Here is a 14,318-nt window from a genome sequence, read left to right as displayed (position 1 = left end):
TTTGGTGTTTCTAGTTTTGTTTTGTCAGGATGTTGCGGGGTCTGTCTCAACATCCATCTCAGTATTATATAGGCTTCATAGACAGTCAGTCAGTTAGTATTGAGCTTCTCATCTATGTATATATGTAACTATGCTATTTTGGGACTCGAGTTGCCTTTTTGGCAAGATTTTTATCAGTTAAGTTTTTTTATGTCCTTGCATTGCATGGAGTTATTCTGTTGAGTTAGCTTTCCGCTGAGTTAAGAAAGTCAGGCCAAGGGTTCACTTGGGACCAGCAATGGTCTTCGAGTGCCGGCCACGTCCAGGGTGTAGGCTCGGGGCGTGACACAAGCGTCTTCCATTTTTTATTAAATACTATGTCAAGTCAAATGGTGTCATATAAAATGAAATGGAGCGAGTAATTTTTAGAGTGTGACTAAGTAGCTTTAGCTCGGACCTTGTATATGAGTTGAAAGTTTCACTATAAGTAAGCACAAGCAATTGATTTCAGACATAGTAAATCGAATGAGTTGTGATAAGAATCATGAACTAGAATCTAACACACAAATTAATGTTCAAATTTTAGATTCGCCTCTGTTGTTATCGATATTGAATCTAACTTAGTTGAGTCGCTAATTTACTGGACCATGATATGGATACTAAATTTCGAACCTAATTACTAGCACTTGAGATCGCCATCCTTGACTTGATGCAAGAATTTTGCATCACATGCTCTTTGATTGCTAGTTATCACAATGATCAGCTTAATCTCTTTTTATGCACAAACTCTATTTTTGATTTCCTATCCGGTGTCTGATACCTTCATTGGGGCCAGACTAAATTTGAATTTACGCAGAGAAGACCGTAAACCGCTAATGTAATACATTTACAGGTCCTTATAAAACATGGAAAGAAACATGGCTGAGGAAAACAAGAAGAACCTTGAGTTTATTGAAGAGGTGACTACCAATGTTGATGAAGTCCAAACGAGAGTTCTTCATGAAATCCTCACTCGAAATGCCAACGTTGAGTACTTGCAACGCCTTAATCTGAATTCTTTACAAGGTCCCTCCTTTTTTTACTTTTTAGATGAAAAATGACCATACTTAACTTAATACATTACTATTCTCTCGATTCAGTTTCGTTTTATATGATGGTATTTGACAGCTGATGTCTCATGAAAGTTACAAAGATTCTTGGAACTTGTTGTTTTAAATATGTCGTTGACATTTTTGTGAATATAGAAGCATGTCTTTAAGAGTAGAATGAAAATTTTAAAGTTAAATTGTTTTGTGAATATGGAAAGTTGTCATTCATTTTGTAACGGACTAATAAGGAAGAAGTATCACATAAAGTGAAACAATGGGAGTATCACATTATGGTTTTGTGGTTCTTTCATGATCCTATTATTTGCATTTTAATGTCCAGTTCTGGGACGTCGGGAGGGGAGAGAAAATTGATACCAACAATAGAGGAAGAGTACGGGAGGAGATCACAGCTTTACTGCCTTATGATGTTTGTGGTGAGCCAATTTTTTCCAGATTTGGGACAGGGAAAAGGAATGTATTTAATGTTCATAAAGTCTGAAGCCAAAACCCCCGGAGGATTATTAGCTCGTACTTATTTAACTAGTTTTTACAAGAATAGTCATTTCAGCAGCAGCTATAATCATGTGTCGCAATACACGAGTCCAATTGAAGCCATTCTCTGCCTAGACTCTTACCAAAGCATGTACTCCCAAATGCTTTGTGGCCTCTGCCATAATAGAGTAGTCGTTCATGTTGGCTCAGTGTTTGCATCTGCCTTCATCCGTGCCATGCGATTCTTGGAGGATCACTGGTCTCTACTATGTAACGATATCCGAACAGGAACCATTAACAACAAAATTACTGATCCTAAAGTGATAGACGCTGTGATGGAAATCCTCAAACCAGACTCGGAGTTGGCTGATTTCATCGAGGCTGAATGCAGCAAGGATTCATGGCAAGGGATCATCACTAGGCTATGGCCTAATACCAAGTACGTGGACTTAGTAGTGACTGGAGCCATGTCTCAGTATATACCAATGCTCGATTATTACTGCAATAGCCTCCCTCTCGTTAGTACTAAGTATGCTTCCTCCGAATGTTTCTTTGGGATCAACCTGAACCCCCTTTGTAAGCCCAGTGAAGTATCTTACACTCTCATTCCCACCATGGGCTATTTCGAGTTCTTACCGATTCACAGGAGCAATGAATTCATCGATTCTATCTCCATTCCCACACCGCTTAATGAGAAAGACGAACAACAATTGATCGATTTGGTTGATGTCAAGATTGGCCAGGAGTACGAGCTCATTGTTACCACATATTCTGGTAATTTTCATTGCCAAATGAAATGTTTTTTGACACATTCTTTTTTTCCATATATCTTTCCAACATGTCTGCTAATGCTTGGATGTATCCTTTCAGGACTGTATAGATACAGGGTGGGTGATGTGCTTCGGGTTGCTGGATACAAGAACAACGCGCCTCAATTCAACTTTATACGCCGAGAAAATGTGATCTTGAGCATCGATTTTGATAAAACTAATGACTTTGATCTACAAATTGCAGTGAATAATGCAGCAAACAATCTGATGCCATTCGATGCACGTGTAGTCGATTACACCAGCTATGCGGATACTGCTACCATTCCAGGCCATTATGTCCTGTTTTGGGAGCTAAGCATCAACGCCTCTGCCACCATTCCTCCTTCAATCCTTCAAGATTGTTGCCTCACCATTGAAGAATCTCTCGATAGCGTCTACCGCCAGGGTCGTACATCTGACAAATCCATTGGGCCTCTTGAAATCAGGATAGTGGAAACAGGTACTTTTGACAAGCTCATGGACTATTGCTGTACTAGCTTAGGTGCTTCCATCAGCCAATACAAGACGCCAAGGTGCGTTAAATTTGCACCGCTCGTCGAACTATTAAATTCAAGGGTCGTGTCAAGCTACTTCAGTCCCGTGTGTCCTAAATGGGTTCCTGGAAGTAAGCAATGGAACAACACCAATTGAACTATCCGTGGATACTTACTTCACAGGCAGTGACAGTGGCAGAGGCAGAATTTTCATCAACAGGGTTACGTTCGTGATCTACTACTATATATTATATACCTAAATAATAGTTTGATTGCCGTTTTGTGCTACTTCGGTCCCATGTGTCCGAAATGGGTTCCTGGAAGCAAGCAATGTAATACATGAAATGAACTGTTGAAGATATTGGATGGTTTTTACATAACGTTTCTTAATTTATCATACTATATCATATAACGTTTCTTAATGTATTCTATGATATGCTTTACTTGAGTCGAAGATCTATATGTCAAAAACAACATCTATACCTTCATAAGGTAGAGATAAAGACTGCATATACACCATCCTCTCAAACCCCACATGTAGACGATAGGTTGTTACATGGTTAGTATGATTGTTAGTTTTGATGTGTGGGAATATTACTAGGTGAGATTGGATTAGAAGCAAAGTTATTCGGAATAAGGTAAGAGTGACCTTTGTGACAGACAAAATGAGGGAGATGAGACTGAGATGAAGAGGAAATTCACAGATGTTCCGGTAAGAAGGTGTGAGAGGATATGAGTAAAATTGCTTTTGTGACTTATAGGTCATGAATTTGGACCGTTAAAGCGATCACTAATACTTGTAAAGAATAGCAGAAGTAAAGTATAAATCGGAACACCTTTTGGTAGCCCAAGATCATTAACTAAGATCGGAAAATTCAACTAAAAGATGAGGAAGCTAGAACAGAGAAAAGATTTTGGAACAATTCTTGAATGCTTTGAAATGTCTTTGTTTTGAGTTGAATACAAATGTCTAATGCCACCGTATTTATAATCATGTAGGGATGTTTCTAGATACTAAGAATCTGGACTACAAATATCTAATTATCTCGTACATCTATAAGAAAATATCTAATTTCTACAAGATATTTATCCAAGTGACTACACGAGGTGTGCATGTTTTCCTCGTAGTACACGTTGCAAGAAAAAACAAAATAAAAAAAAATAAAGCAAAACCTCTTTCCCAACAGTTTAAAAAGAGAGTTTCTTGGTAAATCTTTTTGCTTATATCTTAGTTAAAAATAAAAATTACTACTAATTCTCAATTAAATTTTGTTGTTGACTTGAAATTTGCAGCATTATTTGAAGACCAGCGGTGAAATCTGTGTTTAGGTACATTGTTTTTTGTTTTTCCAAATTAATTTAACCAACTGATGGAATCTAATCCCTTTATGTCTTGTTATTTCTTTTTAGATATGCTTTGATATGAAGAAGGTATTAAAGTCTGTGTATAATCTATCCTCTTATTCTACTTGTGGAATTACACTGGCTATGTCATTTTTGTTGTTGTTGAATTATAAGCCTGTTTTTAATTGATTTTTTTTATTTTTTCTAATCGTTTTGTTTAAGCCAGTTTGGATATGCTAATTCTGTCTATCAAGACTTAGACAGATAGAAAGAGATCTTGAACTTCGCTTTTGTTTTTTTAATTTTTAGAGTGTGACTTATGGGTTTATCTTAACTAAGTAGCTTTCGCTCGGACCTTGTTTATTTTGAACACATTAAATCAAATGAGTTGTGATTAGAATTTTAACTAGAATCTAGCATACGAATTTGAAATCTTAGATTTGTCTATGTTGTTATCAGTATTGACTATTGAATCTATCTTAGTCAAGTTGCTAATTTAGCGGACCATAATTACTAGAACTTGAGATCGTCGCCCTTGACATGATGCAAAAGATATGTACATCATATGCATTTTTTGGTTTCCCATTCAGTGTCTGGTACTTGCATTGGACTATTTCGAGTTCTTACCAATTCACAGGAGCAATGAATTCATCGATTCTATCTCCATTCCCACACCACTTAATGAGAAAGACGAACAACAATTGGTCGATTTGGTTGATGTCAAGATTGGCCAGGAGTACGAGCTTGTTGTTACCACGTATTCTGGTAATTTTCATTGCCAAATGAAATGTTTTTTGACACAGTCTTTTTTTCCATATATCTTTCCAACATGTATGCTAATGCTTGGATGTATCCTTTCAGGACTGTATAGATAGAGAGTAGGTCATGTGCTTCGGGTTGCTGGATACAAGAACAACGCTCCTCAATTCAACTTTATACGCAGGGAAAATGTGATCTTGAGCATCGATTTAGATAAAACTAATGAATTCGAGCTACAAAATAGTGGGACTGTACATAATGCTTTCCTAGCTCATTACAGAGGTCTCATAAAGTTTTTTTAGGAAAAGATTTTGGTGCTCCGAGGCGCCAGATCAATGGGCTAATACACACAAAAACCAAGAAAGTCGCGTAATTTTTAAAAGTTGGCTCGTAAATGCAAAATAATGCCTGAAAAAAATGGTGGGACTTTACGTAATGCTTCTACAACTAATTGCGGAGGTCCTCATAATTTTTTTTAGAAATTGTTTTTGGGTGTTCTGAGGCGCTAGATCCATGGGCTAATTAATACACATGAAAAATCAAGAAAAACGCATAATTCCTAAAAGTTGGCTCATAAATGCAAAAATACGCTTGAAAAAAGTGGTCGAACTGTACGTAATGCTTCCCCAACTCATTACGAAGGTCCTCATAAAGTTTTTTTCAGAAAAAAAATGTGGGTGCTCTGAGGTGTTAGATCAATGAGCTTATACACACTAAAAACCAAAAGAATTGCGTAATTCTTAAAAGTTAACTCGTAAATACGAAAATATGCCTTAAAAATCTCCTATGGCTTAATAAATGAGTTCAAGCAATTTTTCAAATTATAAAGAGAATGATTTCTGTTTGAACTAATTAACTAACAAAAACAATCAACTTATTAGACAATATTAAAATTGTATAATATTATTTGCTGAAATTTATGCTACAAAAAAACTAAATGGGGGGTGGTGCACTTTGTTACATGTTGAACCAGAAGATCAGATCATTTTTCACCTAATACATATTTTCCTTCTTTTGTTTAATGGTGCACTTATATTATTATATTTTTTTTTTCCTTTAGCGGTGCACCTACTGTTTCATTCATCAATTTTAGTATTATTTGTTATTTATTTTTTGTCGGTATGGTATTATTTACTTCTTAATTTATTGTTTTGGACATGACTTTTTCGCTACAATATTTGTTTTATATAATTTTTTTGATATGCTTTTACTTGGGTGGAAGATAATCCACGCGTGGAAGATATGTTGTTGTTGCAGTATTGGAGTGACAGTAAAGTTGCTTCCGTGTAATCTACAGGTCATGAATTCAAACCGTAAAATCAATTATTAATACTCGCATTAGATTAGATTGTCTATGTTACATACAATCATTCCTCATATCTTACTAACTCAGAATGCTATATGCATCGAACTGTTTTTTTAATATTAATATATTGAAATTAAAGATAATTTTTTTAAAAAATCAATGAGATGTGGATGTTTTAGTCTTAGTCCACGTTGCAAGAAAAACATAATAATAACATCTTTACCAATCACTTCATTGCAAAGAAAAAAAAAGTTGTTTAATACAAAACCATTAGAGAGTTTCCTGGTAAATCTCTTTACTTAATTCTTAGTTAAAAACAAAAATTACTACTAATTCTCAATTAAATTTTGTTGTTAACTTGAAATCTACAGTATTATTTGAAGATCAGTGGTGAACTCTGTGTTTAGGTACATTATATTTATTATTTCTTCTAAGATTTGCTTTAGAATGCTTTATTTGATATTAAGAAGGTAGAATAAGGTTTGCGTCTATTCTACCACTTATTTTACTCGTGAAATTACATGGTATATATGTTATTGTTGAAATATAAGCCTGTTTTTAACTTTTTTTTTTCTTAAAAAAAATTAATTTATATTTGTGTTGTTCAGGCCAGTTTGGATCTGCTAACTCTGTCTATCAAAACTTGGACAGATAGAAAGAGATCTTGAATTTAGCTTTTATTTTATTATTTACTCCCGCTGTTCCATTTTATGTGACACCTATTTTTTTTAGTCCGTCTAAAAAAAAAACCATCTTAGTATAATTTGAAACAATTTAACTTTAAGATTCTTCTATTATCCTTAATAAAACAATCACACAAATATGGATCATCTTAGACCATAAATTTCAAGAGTTTTCCTTCTTTCCTTAAATAGTGGGACTGTACGTAATGTTTCCCCAACTCATTACCGAGGTCCTCATAAAGTTTTTTAGAAAATTCTTTTGGGTGTTCCGAGGTGCCTGATTCGTGGGCTAATACTAGAGGTGTGCATTTGGTTTTTCGGTTTGGATTTTTCGGTTTTTGGTTTTGTAAAAGTGTAACTCAATTCGATCCAAAATAAATTTGGTTTGGTTTGATTTTTTCTCTATTCGGTTCGGCTTTTTTCGGTTTGGTTATTCGGTTATGTCATTAATTAATAACATAACCAAAGTAATAATATTAAATCCTTTAAATATTCTTTCTAATATAAATCATAAGTAAAACTTAAAACACAATACTTATAAGTATACCTATTATAGATGTTCAAACATAAAATATAAATGTAATCATCATGAAAGGCAATAACCAAAAAGGGAAAAAAGTAGTTAATTCCAACTTAATTCTAAACCTATATATATATATATATATAATTTGGTTTTTTGGTTTTTCGGGTTTTATTTTTTAAAATCCGAAACCAAACCAAAAACATTAATTTATTAATCCAAAACCAATCCGAAAAACCAAAAAACCAATCCAAATAAAATAAATATCGTGTAATTCCTTAAAGTTGGCTCGTAAATGCAAAATTATGTCCGAATAAAATGGTGGGATTGTACGTAATGCTTCTCCAACTCATTACCGAGGTCCTCAAAATGTTTTTTCAGAAAAGAAAATTGGGTGCTTCTGAGGCGCTAGATCTATGGGCTAATACATACGAAAAACAAAGAAAGTTGCATAATTCTCAAAAATCTGCTCGTAAATGTGAAAATATGCCTGAAAAAAATGATGGGACTGTACGTAATGTTTTCTCAACTTATTACAGAGGTCCTCATAAAGTTTTTTAAGAAAACTTTTTGGAGTGTTCTGAGGTGCCAGATTCATGGACTAATACACACGAAAAATCAAGAAAAATGTGTAATTCCTAAAAGTTGGCTCGTAAATGCAAAAATACGCCTGAAAAAAGTGGTCGAACTATACGTAATGCTTCCCCAACTCATTACGGAGGTCCTCATAAAGTTTTTTCAGAAAAAATTTTTGGGTGCTCTGAGGCGCCAAATCAATGGACTTATACACACTAAAAACCAAAAAAATCGTATAATTTCTAAAAACTGGCTCGTAAATACGGAAATATGCCTTTAAAATCTCCTATGGCTTAATAAATGAGTTCAAGCAACTTTTCAAATTATAAAGAGAATGATTTTTGTTTGAACTAATTAACTAACAAAAATAATCAACTTATTAGATTATATTAAAACTAGTAAAATTATCCGCGCTTTGCGCGGGTATTTAATATCACAGAATTATAAAATCTACCAAATCATTAAAATTAAAACACTCTATTATCTTACATACAAGATTACGTAGTAACAAACATTAATAATGTAAAGGAAAATGAAAATTATTACATCTTATAATTTATTCTTAATAACATAAGCATAAATTAATGACTGTAAAAATACATATCATGATCTGTAACATAAGCAATGGTGTCAGTAAGCCACTCAACATGAGCAAAGTACACAAATATTTAATTGTGAAGAAGAAGAAGAGGTTCAAAATTTTCGTTGTTTTAAAATGAGAAGAAATCTCTCTATTTATAGACAACAAAGAGTAGTGTGAACAAATGTTTATGGTGCCTTATCAGCAAGGCTACAACTATTTGGAAAAGTTGCAACCCTTCAGAAAGGTCACAACCTTTCATAAAAGTCAAAACTTTTCATAAAAGTCGCTACTCTTCATTAAAGTCGCAACTCTTCATAAAAGTCACAACTTTTCATAAAAGTCGCAACTCTTCATTAAAGTCGCAACATTTCATAAAAGTCACAACTTTTCATAAAAGTCGCAACTCTTCATTAAAGTCACAACACTTCATAAAAGTCACAACTTTTCATGAAAAGGGAAGGCTAGTTTTGGAAAATAAATTAAAAGGGAATTCTGATTTGTGGTAGCGCCACATAGGCAGGCATAAGGTTCTCTTTTATATAAATATATGATTGTATAATATTATTTGTGAAATTTATGCTGAAGACTAAACGGTGATCGCCCACTTTGTTACATGTTGAACCAGAAGACAAGATCATTATTTTACATATTTTCCTTCTTTTGTTTAATGGTGCACTTACATAATTATATTTTTTTTTCCTTTAGCGGTGCACCTACTGTTTCTATCAATATTTTTTGTCGGTGTGGTATTATTTACTTCTTAATTTATTGTTCTGGACATAACTTTTTCGTTACTATATTTGTTTTACTTAATTTTTTTATATGCTTTTACTTGGGTGGAAGATAATCTCACGTGTGGAAGATATGTTGTTGTTGCAATATTGAAGTGACGGTAAAATCACCTTTGTATAATCTATAGATCATGAATTCGAATCAATTATTGATACTTACATTATATTAGATTGTACGTCTATGTTACTTACCATCATTCCTCGTATCTTATTAATACAAAATGCAATATGCATTAGACTGTTTTTTTAATATAATACATTGAAATTAAAGATAATTTTTTAATACAAAATGCAATATGCATTAGACTAAAAATAATACATTGAAATTAAAGATAATTTTTAAAAAAATCAATGAGATGTGGATGTTTTAGTCGTAGTCCACGTTGCAAGAAAAACTTATATAATAACATCTTCACCAACCACTTCATTGCAAAGAAGAAAAAAAAGTTGTTTAATGCAAAACCATTAGAGAGTTTCCTGCTAAATCTCTTTACTTATTTCTTAGTTAAACATAAAAATTACTACTAATCCTCAGTTTATTTTTGTTGTTAACTTGAAATCTACAGCATTATTTGAAGATCAGTGGTGAACTCTGTGTTTAGGTACATTATATTTATTATTTCTTCTTAGATCTGCTTTTGATATGCTTTATTTGATATGAACTCTGTGTTTAGGTACATTATATTTATTATTTCTTCTTAGATCTTCTTTTGATATGCTTTATTTGATATGAAGAAGGTAGAATAAGGTCTGCGTATATTCTATCTCTTATTCTACTCGTGAAATTACATGGTATATATGTTATTGTTGAAATATAAGCCTGTTTTTAACTTTTTTCTTCTTAAAAAAAATTATTTTATATTCGTGTTGTTCAAGCCAGTTTGGATCTGCTAACTCTGTCTATCAAGACTTGGACAGATAGAAAGAGATCTTGAATTTAGCTTTTATTTTATTATTTACTCTCACTGTCTCATTTTATGTGACACCTATCTTTTTTAGTCTGTCTCAAAAAAAAGTCATCTTAGTATAATTTGAAACAATTTAACTTTAAGATTCTTCTATTATGCTTAATAAAACAATCACACAAATATGGATTATCTTAGACCATAAATTTCAAGAGTTTTCCTTTTTTCCTTAAACATTGTGTCAAGTTAGATGGTGCCATATAAAATGAAACGGAGGGAGTAATTTTTAGAGTGTGACTTATGGGTTTATGTGAACTAGGTAGCTTTAGCTCGGACCTCGTATATGAGTTGAAAGTAAGCACAAGCAATTGATTGCGGACATAGTAAATCGAATGAGTTGTGATAAGAATCATGAACTAGAATCTAACACACACAATTCAAATTTTAGATTTGCCTCTGTTGTTATCGATATTGAATCTATCTTAGTTGAGTCGCTAATTTACTGGACCATGATATGGATATTCAATATTGAACCTAATTACTAGTACTTGAGATCGCCATCCTTGAGTTGATGCAAAAAATTTACTTGACATGATCTTTGATAGCAAGTTATCACAATGATCAGCTTAATCTCTTTTTGTGCACAAACTCTATTTTTTGGTTTCCTATCTGGTGTCTGGTACCTGTATTGGGGCCAGACTAAATTCGGGTTCACGTATAGAAGTCCGTAAGGTGCTAATGTGATCGATACAATTACAAGTCTTTATTCAATATAGAAGGAAGCATGACAGAGGAAAACAAGAAGAATCTTGAGTTTATTGAAGAGGTGACTAGTAATGTTGATGAGGTACAAGAGAGAGTTCTTCATGAAATCCTCATTCGAAATGCCAACGTTGAGTACTTGCAACGCCTTAATCTCAATGGTCATACTGATAGAGAAACATTCAAGAAAGTCGTGCCTATCATCACGTACGAAGATATTCAGTCCGATATCAACCGTATAGCTAATGGCGATAGATCTCCAATCCTATGCTCCCAGCCCATATCTGAATTCTTTACAAGGTCACTCCCTTTTTTACTTTTCAGATGAAAAATGACCATACTTATCTTAATAGATTAGTATTCCCTCTATCAGTTTTGATTTATATGATGGTATTTGACAGCTGATGTTTGATAAAAGTTACGAAGCATCTTGGAACTTGTTGTTTTAAACATGTCGTTGACATTTTGTCATTAAGAGTACAATGAGAAGTCTAAAGTGGAATTGTTTGTGAATATGGAAAGTTGTCATTCATTTTGTAACGGACTAATAAGGAAGAAGTATCACATAAAGTGAAACAACGGGAGTATCACATTATGGTTTTGTGGCTCTTGCATGATTCCTAATATTTGCATTTTAATGTGCAGTTCTGGGACGTCGGGAGGGGAGAGAAAATTGATACCAACAACAGAGGAAGAGAACGGGAGGAGACACCAACTTTACGGCCTTATGATGTCTGTGGTGAGCCAATTTTTTCCAGATTTGGGAAATGGCAAAGGAATGTATTTCATGTTCATAAAGTCTGAAGCCAAGACCCCCGGAGGATTATTAGCTCGTCCTATTTTAACTAGTGTCTACAAGAGTAGTCATTTCAAAAACAGCAATAGTCATGTGTCGCCCTATACGAGTCCAATTGAATCCATTCTCTGCCTAGACTCTTACCAAAGCATGTACTCCCAAATGCTTTGTGGCCTCTGCCAAAACAGAGAAGTCATCCGTGTTGGCTCTATTTTTGCATACGCCTTCATCCGTGCTATGCGATTCTTGGAGGATCACTGGTCTCTACTATGTAACGATATCCGAACAGGAACCATTAACAACAAAATTACTGATCCTTCAGTAAGAGAGGCTGTGATGAAAATCCTCAAACCAGACTCGGAGTTGGCTGATTTCATCGAGGCTGAATGCAGCAAGGATTCATGGGAAGGGATCGTCACTAGGCTGTGGCCTAATACCACATACGTGGACGTAGTCGTGACTGGAGCCATGTCTCAATATTTACCAATGCTCGATTATTACTGCAATAGCCTCCCTCTTGTCAGTATTGCGTATGCTTCCTCAGAATGTTTCTTTGGGATCAACTTGAACCCCCTTTGTAAGCCCAGTGAAGTATCTTACACACTCATTCCCATCGTAGCCTATTTCGAGTTCTTACCAATTCACAGGAGCAATGAAGTCATCGATTCTATCTCCATTCACACACCGTTTAATGAGAAAGACGAACAACAATTGGTCGATTTGGTTGATGTCAAGATTGGCCAGGAGTACGAGCTCGTTGTTACCACATATTCTGGTAATTTTCAATTGCCAAATGAAATGTTCTTTTTTATATGTCTGCTAATGTTTAGATTTTCTTGGATGTATCCTTTCAGGACTGTATAGATACAGAGTGGGTGATGTGCTTCGGGTTGCTGGATACAAGAACAACGCGCCTCAATTCAACTTTATACGCCGGGAAAATGTGATCTTGAGCATCGATTCTGATAAGACTAATGAAATTGAGCTACAAAATGCAGTGAAAAATGCAGCAAACAATCTGATGCCATTTGATGCACGTGTAATGGACTACACCAGCTATGTCGATACTGCTACTATTCCAGGTCATTATGTCCTGTTCTGGGAGCTAAACGTCAACGCCTCTTCCCCGATTCCTCCTTCAGTCCTTGAAGAGTGTTGCCTCGCCATTGAAGAATCTCTCAACAGCGTCTACCGCCAGGGTCGTACGTCTGACAAATCCATTGGGCCTCTTGAAATCAGGATAGTGGAAACAGGTACTTTTGACAAACTCATGGACTATTGTTGTACTAGCTTATTAGGGGCTTCCATTAACCAATACAAGACGCCACGGTGCGTTAAATTTGCACCACATGTTGAGCTATTGAATTCGAGGGTTGTGTCGAGCTACTTCAGTCCCGTGTGTCCGAAATGGGTTCCTGGAAGAAAGCAATGGAACAACACGAATTGAACTATCCATGGATACTTACTGTACATGCAGTTACAGTGGCAGAGGCAGAATTTTCACCAATAGGGTTACGCTCGATATATTACATACCTAAATAAAAGTTTGATCGTTGTGTTGAGCTACTTCGGTCCGTGTGTCCGAAATGGGTTCCTAGAAGCATGCAATGGAACAAAATCATGAATTGAAGTGTTGGTTGAAACTAAATGGTTGTTACATATCGTTTCATAATCTATCATATTGTGTTGTTTTGGTGAATTCAATTTCGGCATAGATTGTATCGTTTACGTTGTTAAAGAATGTCACACATGATGTATTATATTGTGTTGTTTTGGTGAATTCAATGTTGGCATAGATTGTATCGTTTACATCGTTAAAGAGTCGCACATTATTAATTTGAAGGACAGACCTACAAGAAAAATAATAGAAATAGGATATAAAGTAGAAAGATAGAAATAGGATATGAAGTAGAAAGATTATAAAAAGATAGGATAAAATAAGATCGTTAGACACTCGGCCAAGATAAATTGAGAAATAAAAAGTTAGTTAATAGCCAAGATAAATTGAGAAATAAAAAGTTAGTTAATAATAATATAGTCGCACCAAATCGATCATTACACAATTAGTTTGTTTTTTAAAAAAGCTTTTTTTCCCACTAAATAACTAAAATAATATTATTTTAATAGGAGGGTGGAGGGGGGGGGGGGGGGGTTGAGATGGAGCCAAATCTTCTGACTTCCACTAATATATTCCAAACATATAAACAATTATAAAAAAGTTGTAGATTTCCAATCAATTGATCTTTAAGTCCACACACAACTTTATTCTGTGAAAAATTCTATTGTTCCTTTATTTCTTTTATGCAAAAAAGGGAAAATAATTAAAGCTACTTTACATTATTATGCCAATCATCTCAAACTACAGTATTAGCTACAAACAACAAATTAAATTTCTTCTATATATAAACGACTAAAATAATTCACATCAATT

At 34.3% G+C, this 14,318-nt stretch overlaps 2 protein-coding genes across 2 annotated transcripts; both read left to right on the top strand.

Moving 5' to 3' along the window:
- The first annotated feature begins 896 nt into the window (after positions 1–896).
- Positions 897–3,019, top strand: LOC125821325 (indole-3-acetic acid-amido synthetase GH3.6-like). Its single transcript, XM_049500737.1, has 3 exons — positions 897–1,036; positions 1,303–2,333; positions 2,430–3,019. The coding sequence occupies exons 1-3, from the start codon at positions 897–899 to the stop codon at positions 3,017–3,019; spliced, it is 1,761 nt and encodes a 586-aa protein (XP_049356694.1).
- A 4,773-nt stretch (positions 3,020–7,792) lies between these two features.
- Positions 7,793–13,334, top strand: LOC125821106 (indole-3-acetic acid-amido synthetase GH3.6-like). Its single transcript, XM_049500518.1, has 4 exons — positions 7,793–7,984; positions 11,090–11,391; positions 11,737–12,662; positions 12,742–13,334. Exons 1-4 carry the CDS (start codon positions 7,793–7,795, stop codon positions 13,332–13,334), a joined length of 2,013 nt encoding a protein of 670 aa, XP_049356475.1.
- Positions 13,335–14,318: the final 984 nt, after the last annotated feature.

The sequence above is a fragment of the Solanum verrucosum genome, unplaced genomic scaffold (genome assembly GCF_900185275.1).
Source record: "Solanum verrucosum unplaced genomic scaffold, falcon-dt-bn FXZP01000222.1, whole genome shotgun sequence".
In the NCBI taxonomy this organism is placed as follows: domain Eukaryota; kingdom Viridiplantae; phylum Streptophyta; class Magnoliopsida; order Solanales; family Solanaceae; genus Solanum; species Solanum verrucosum.
This window is presented reverse-complemented; position numbering and strand designations above follow the sequence as displayed.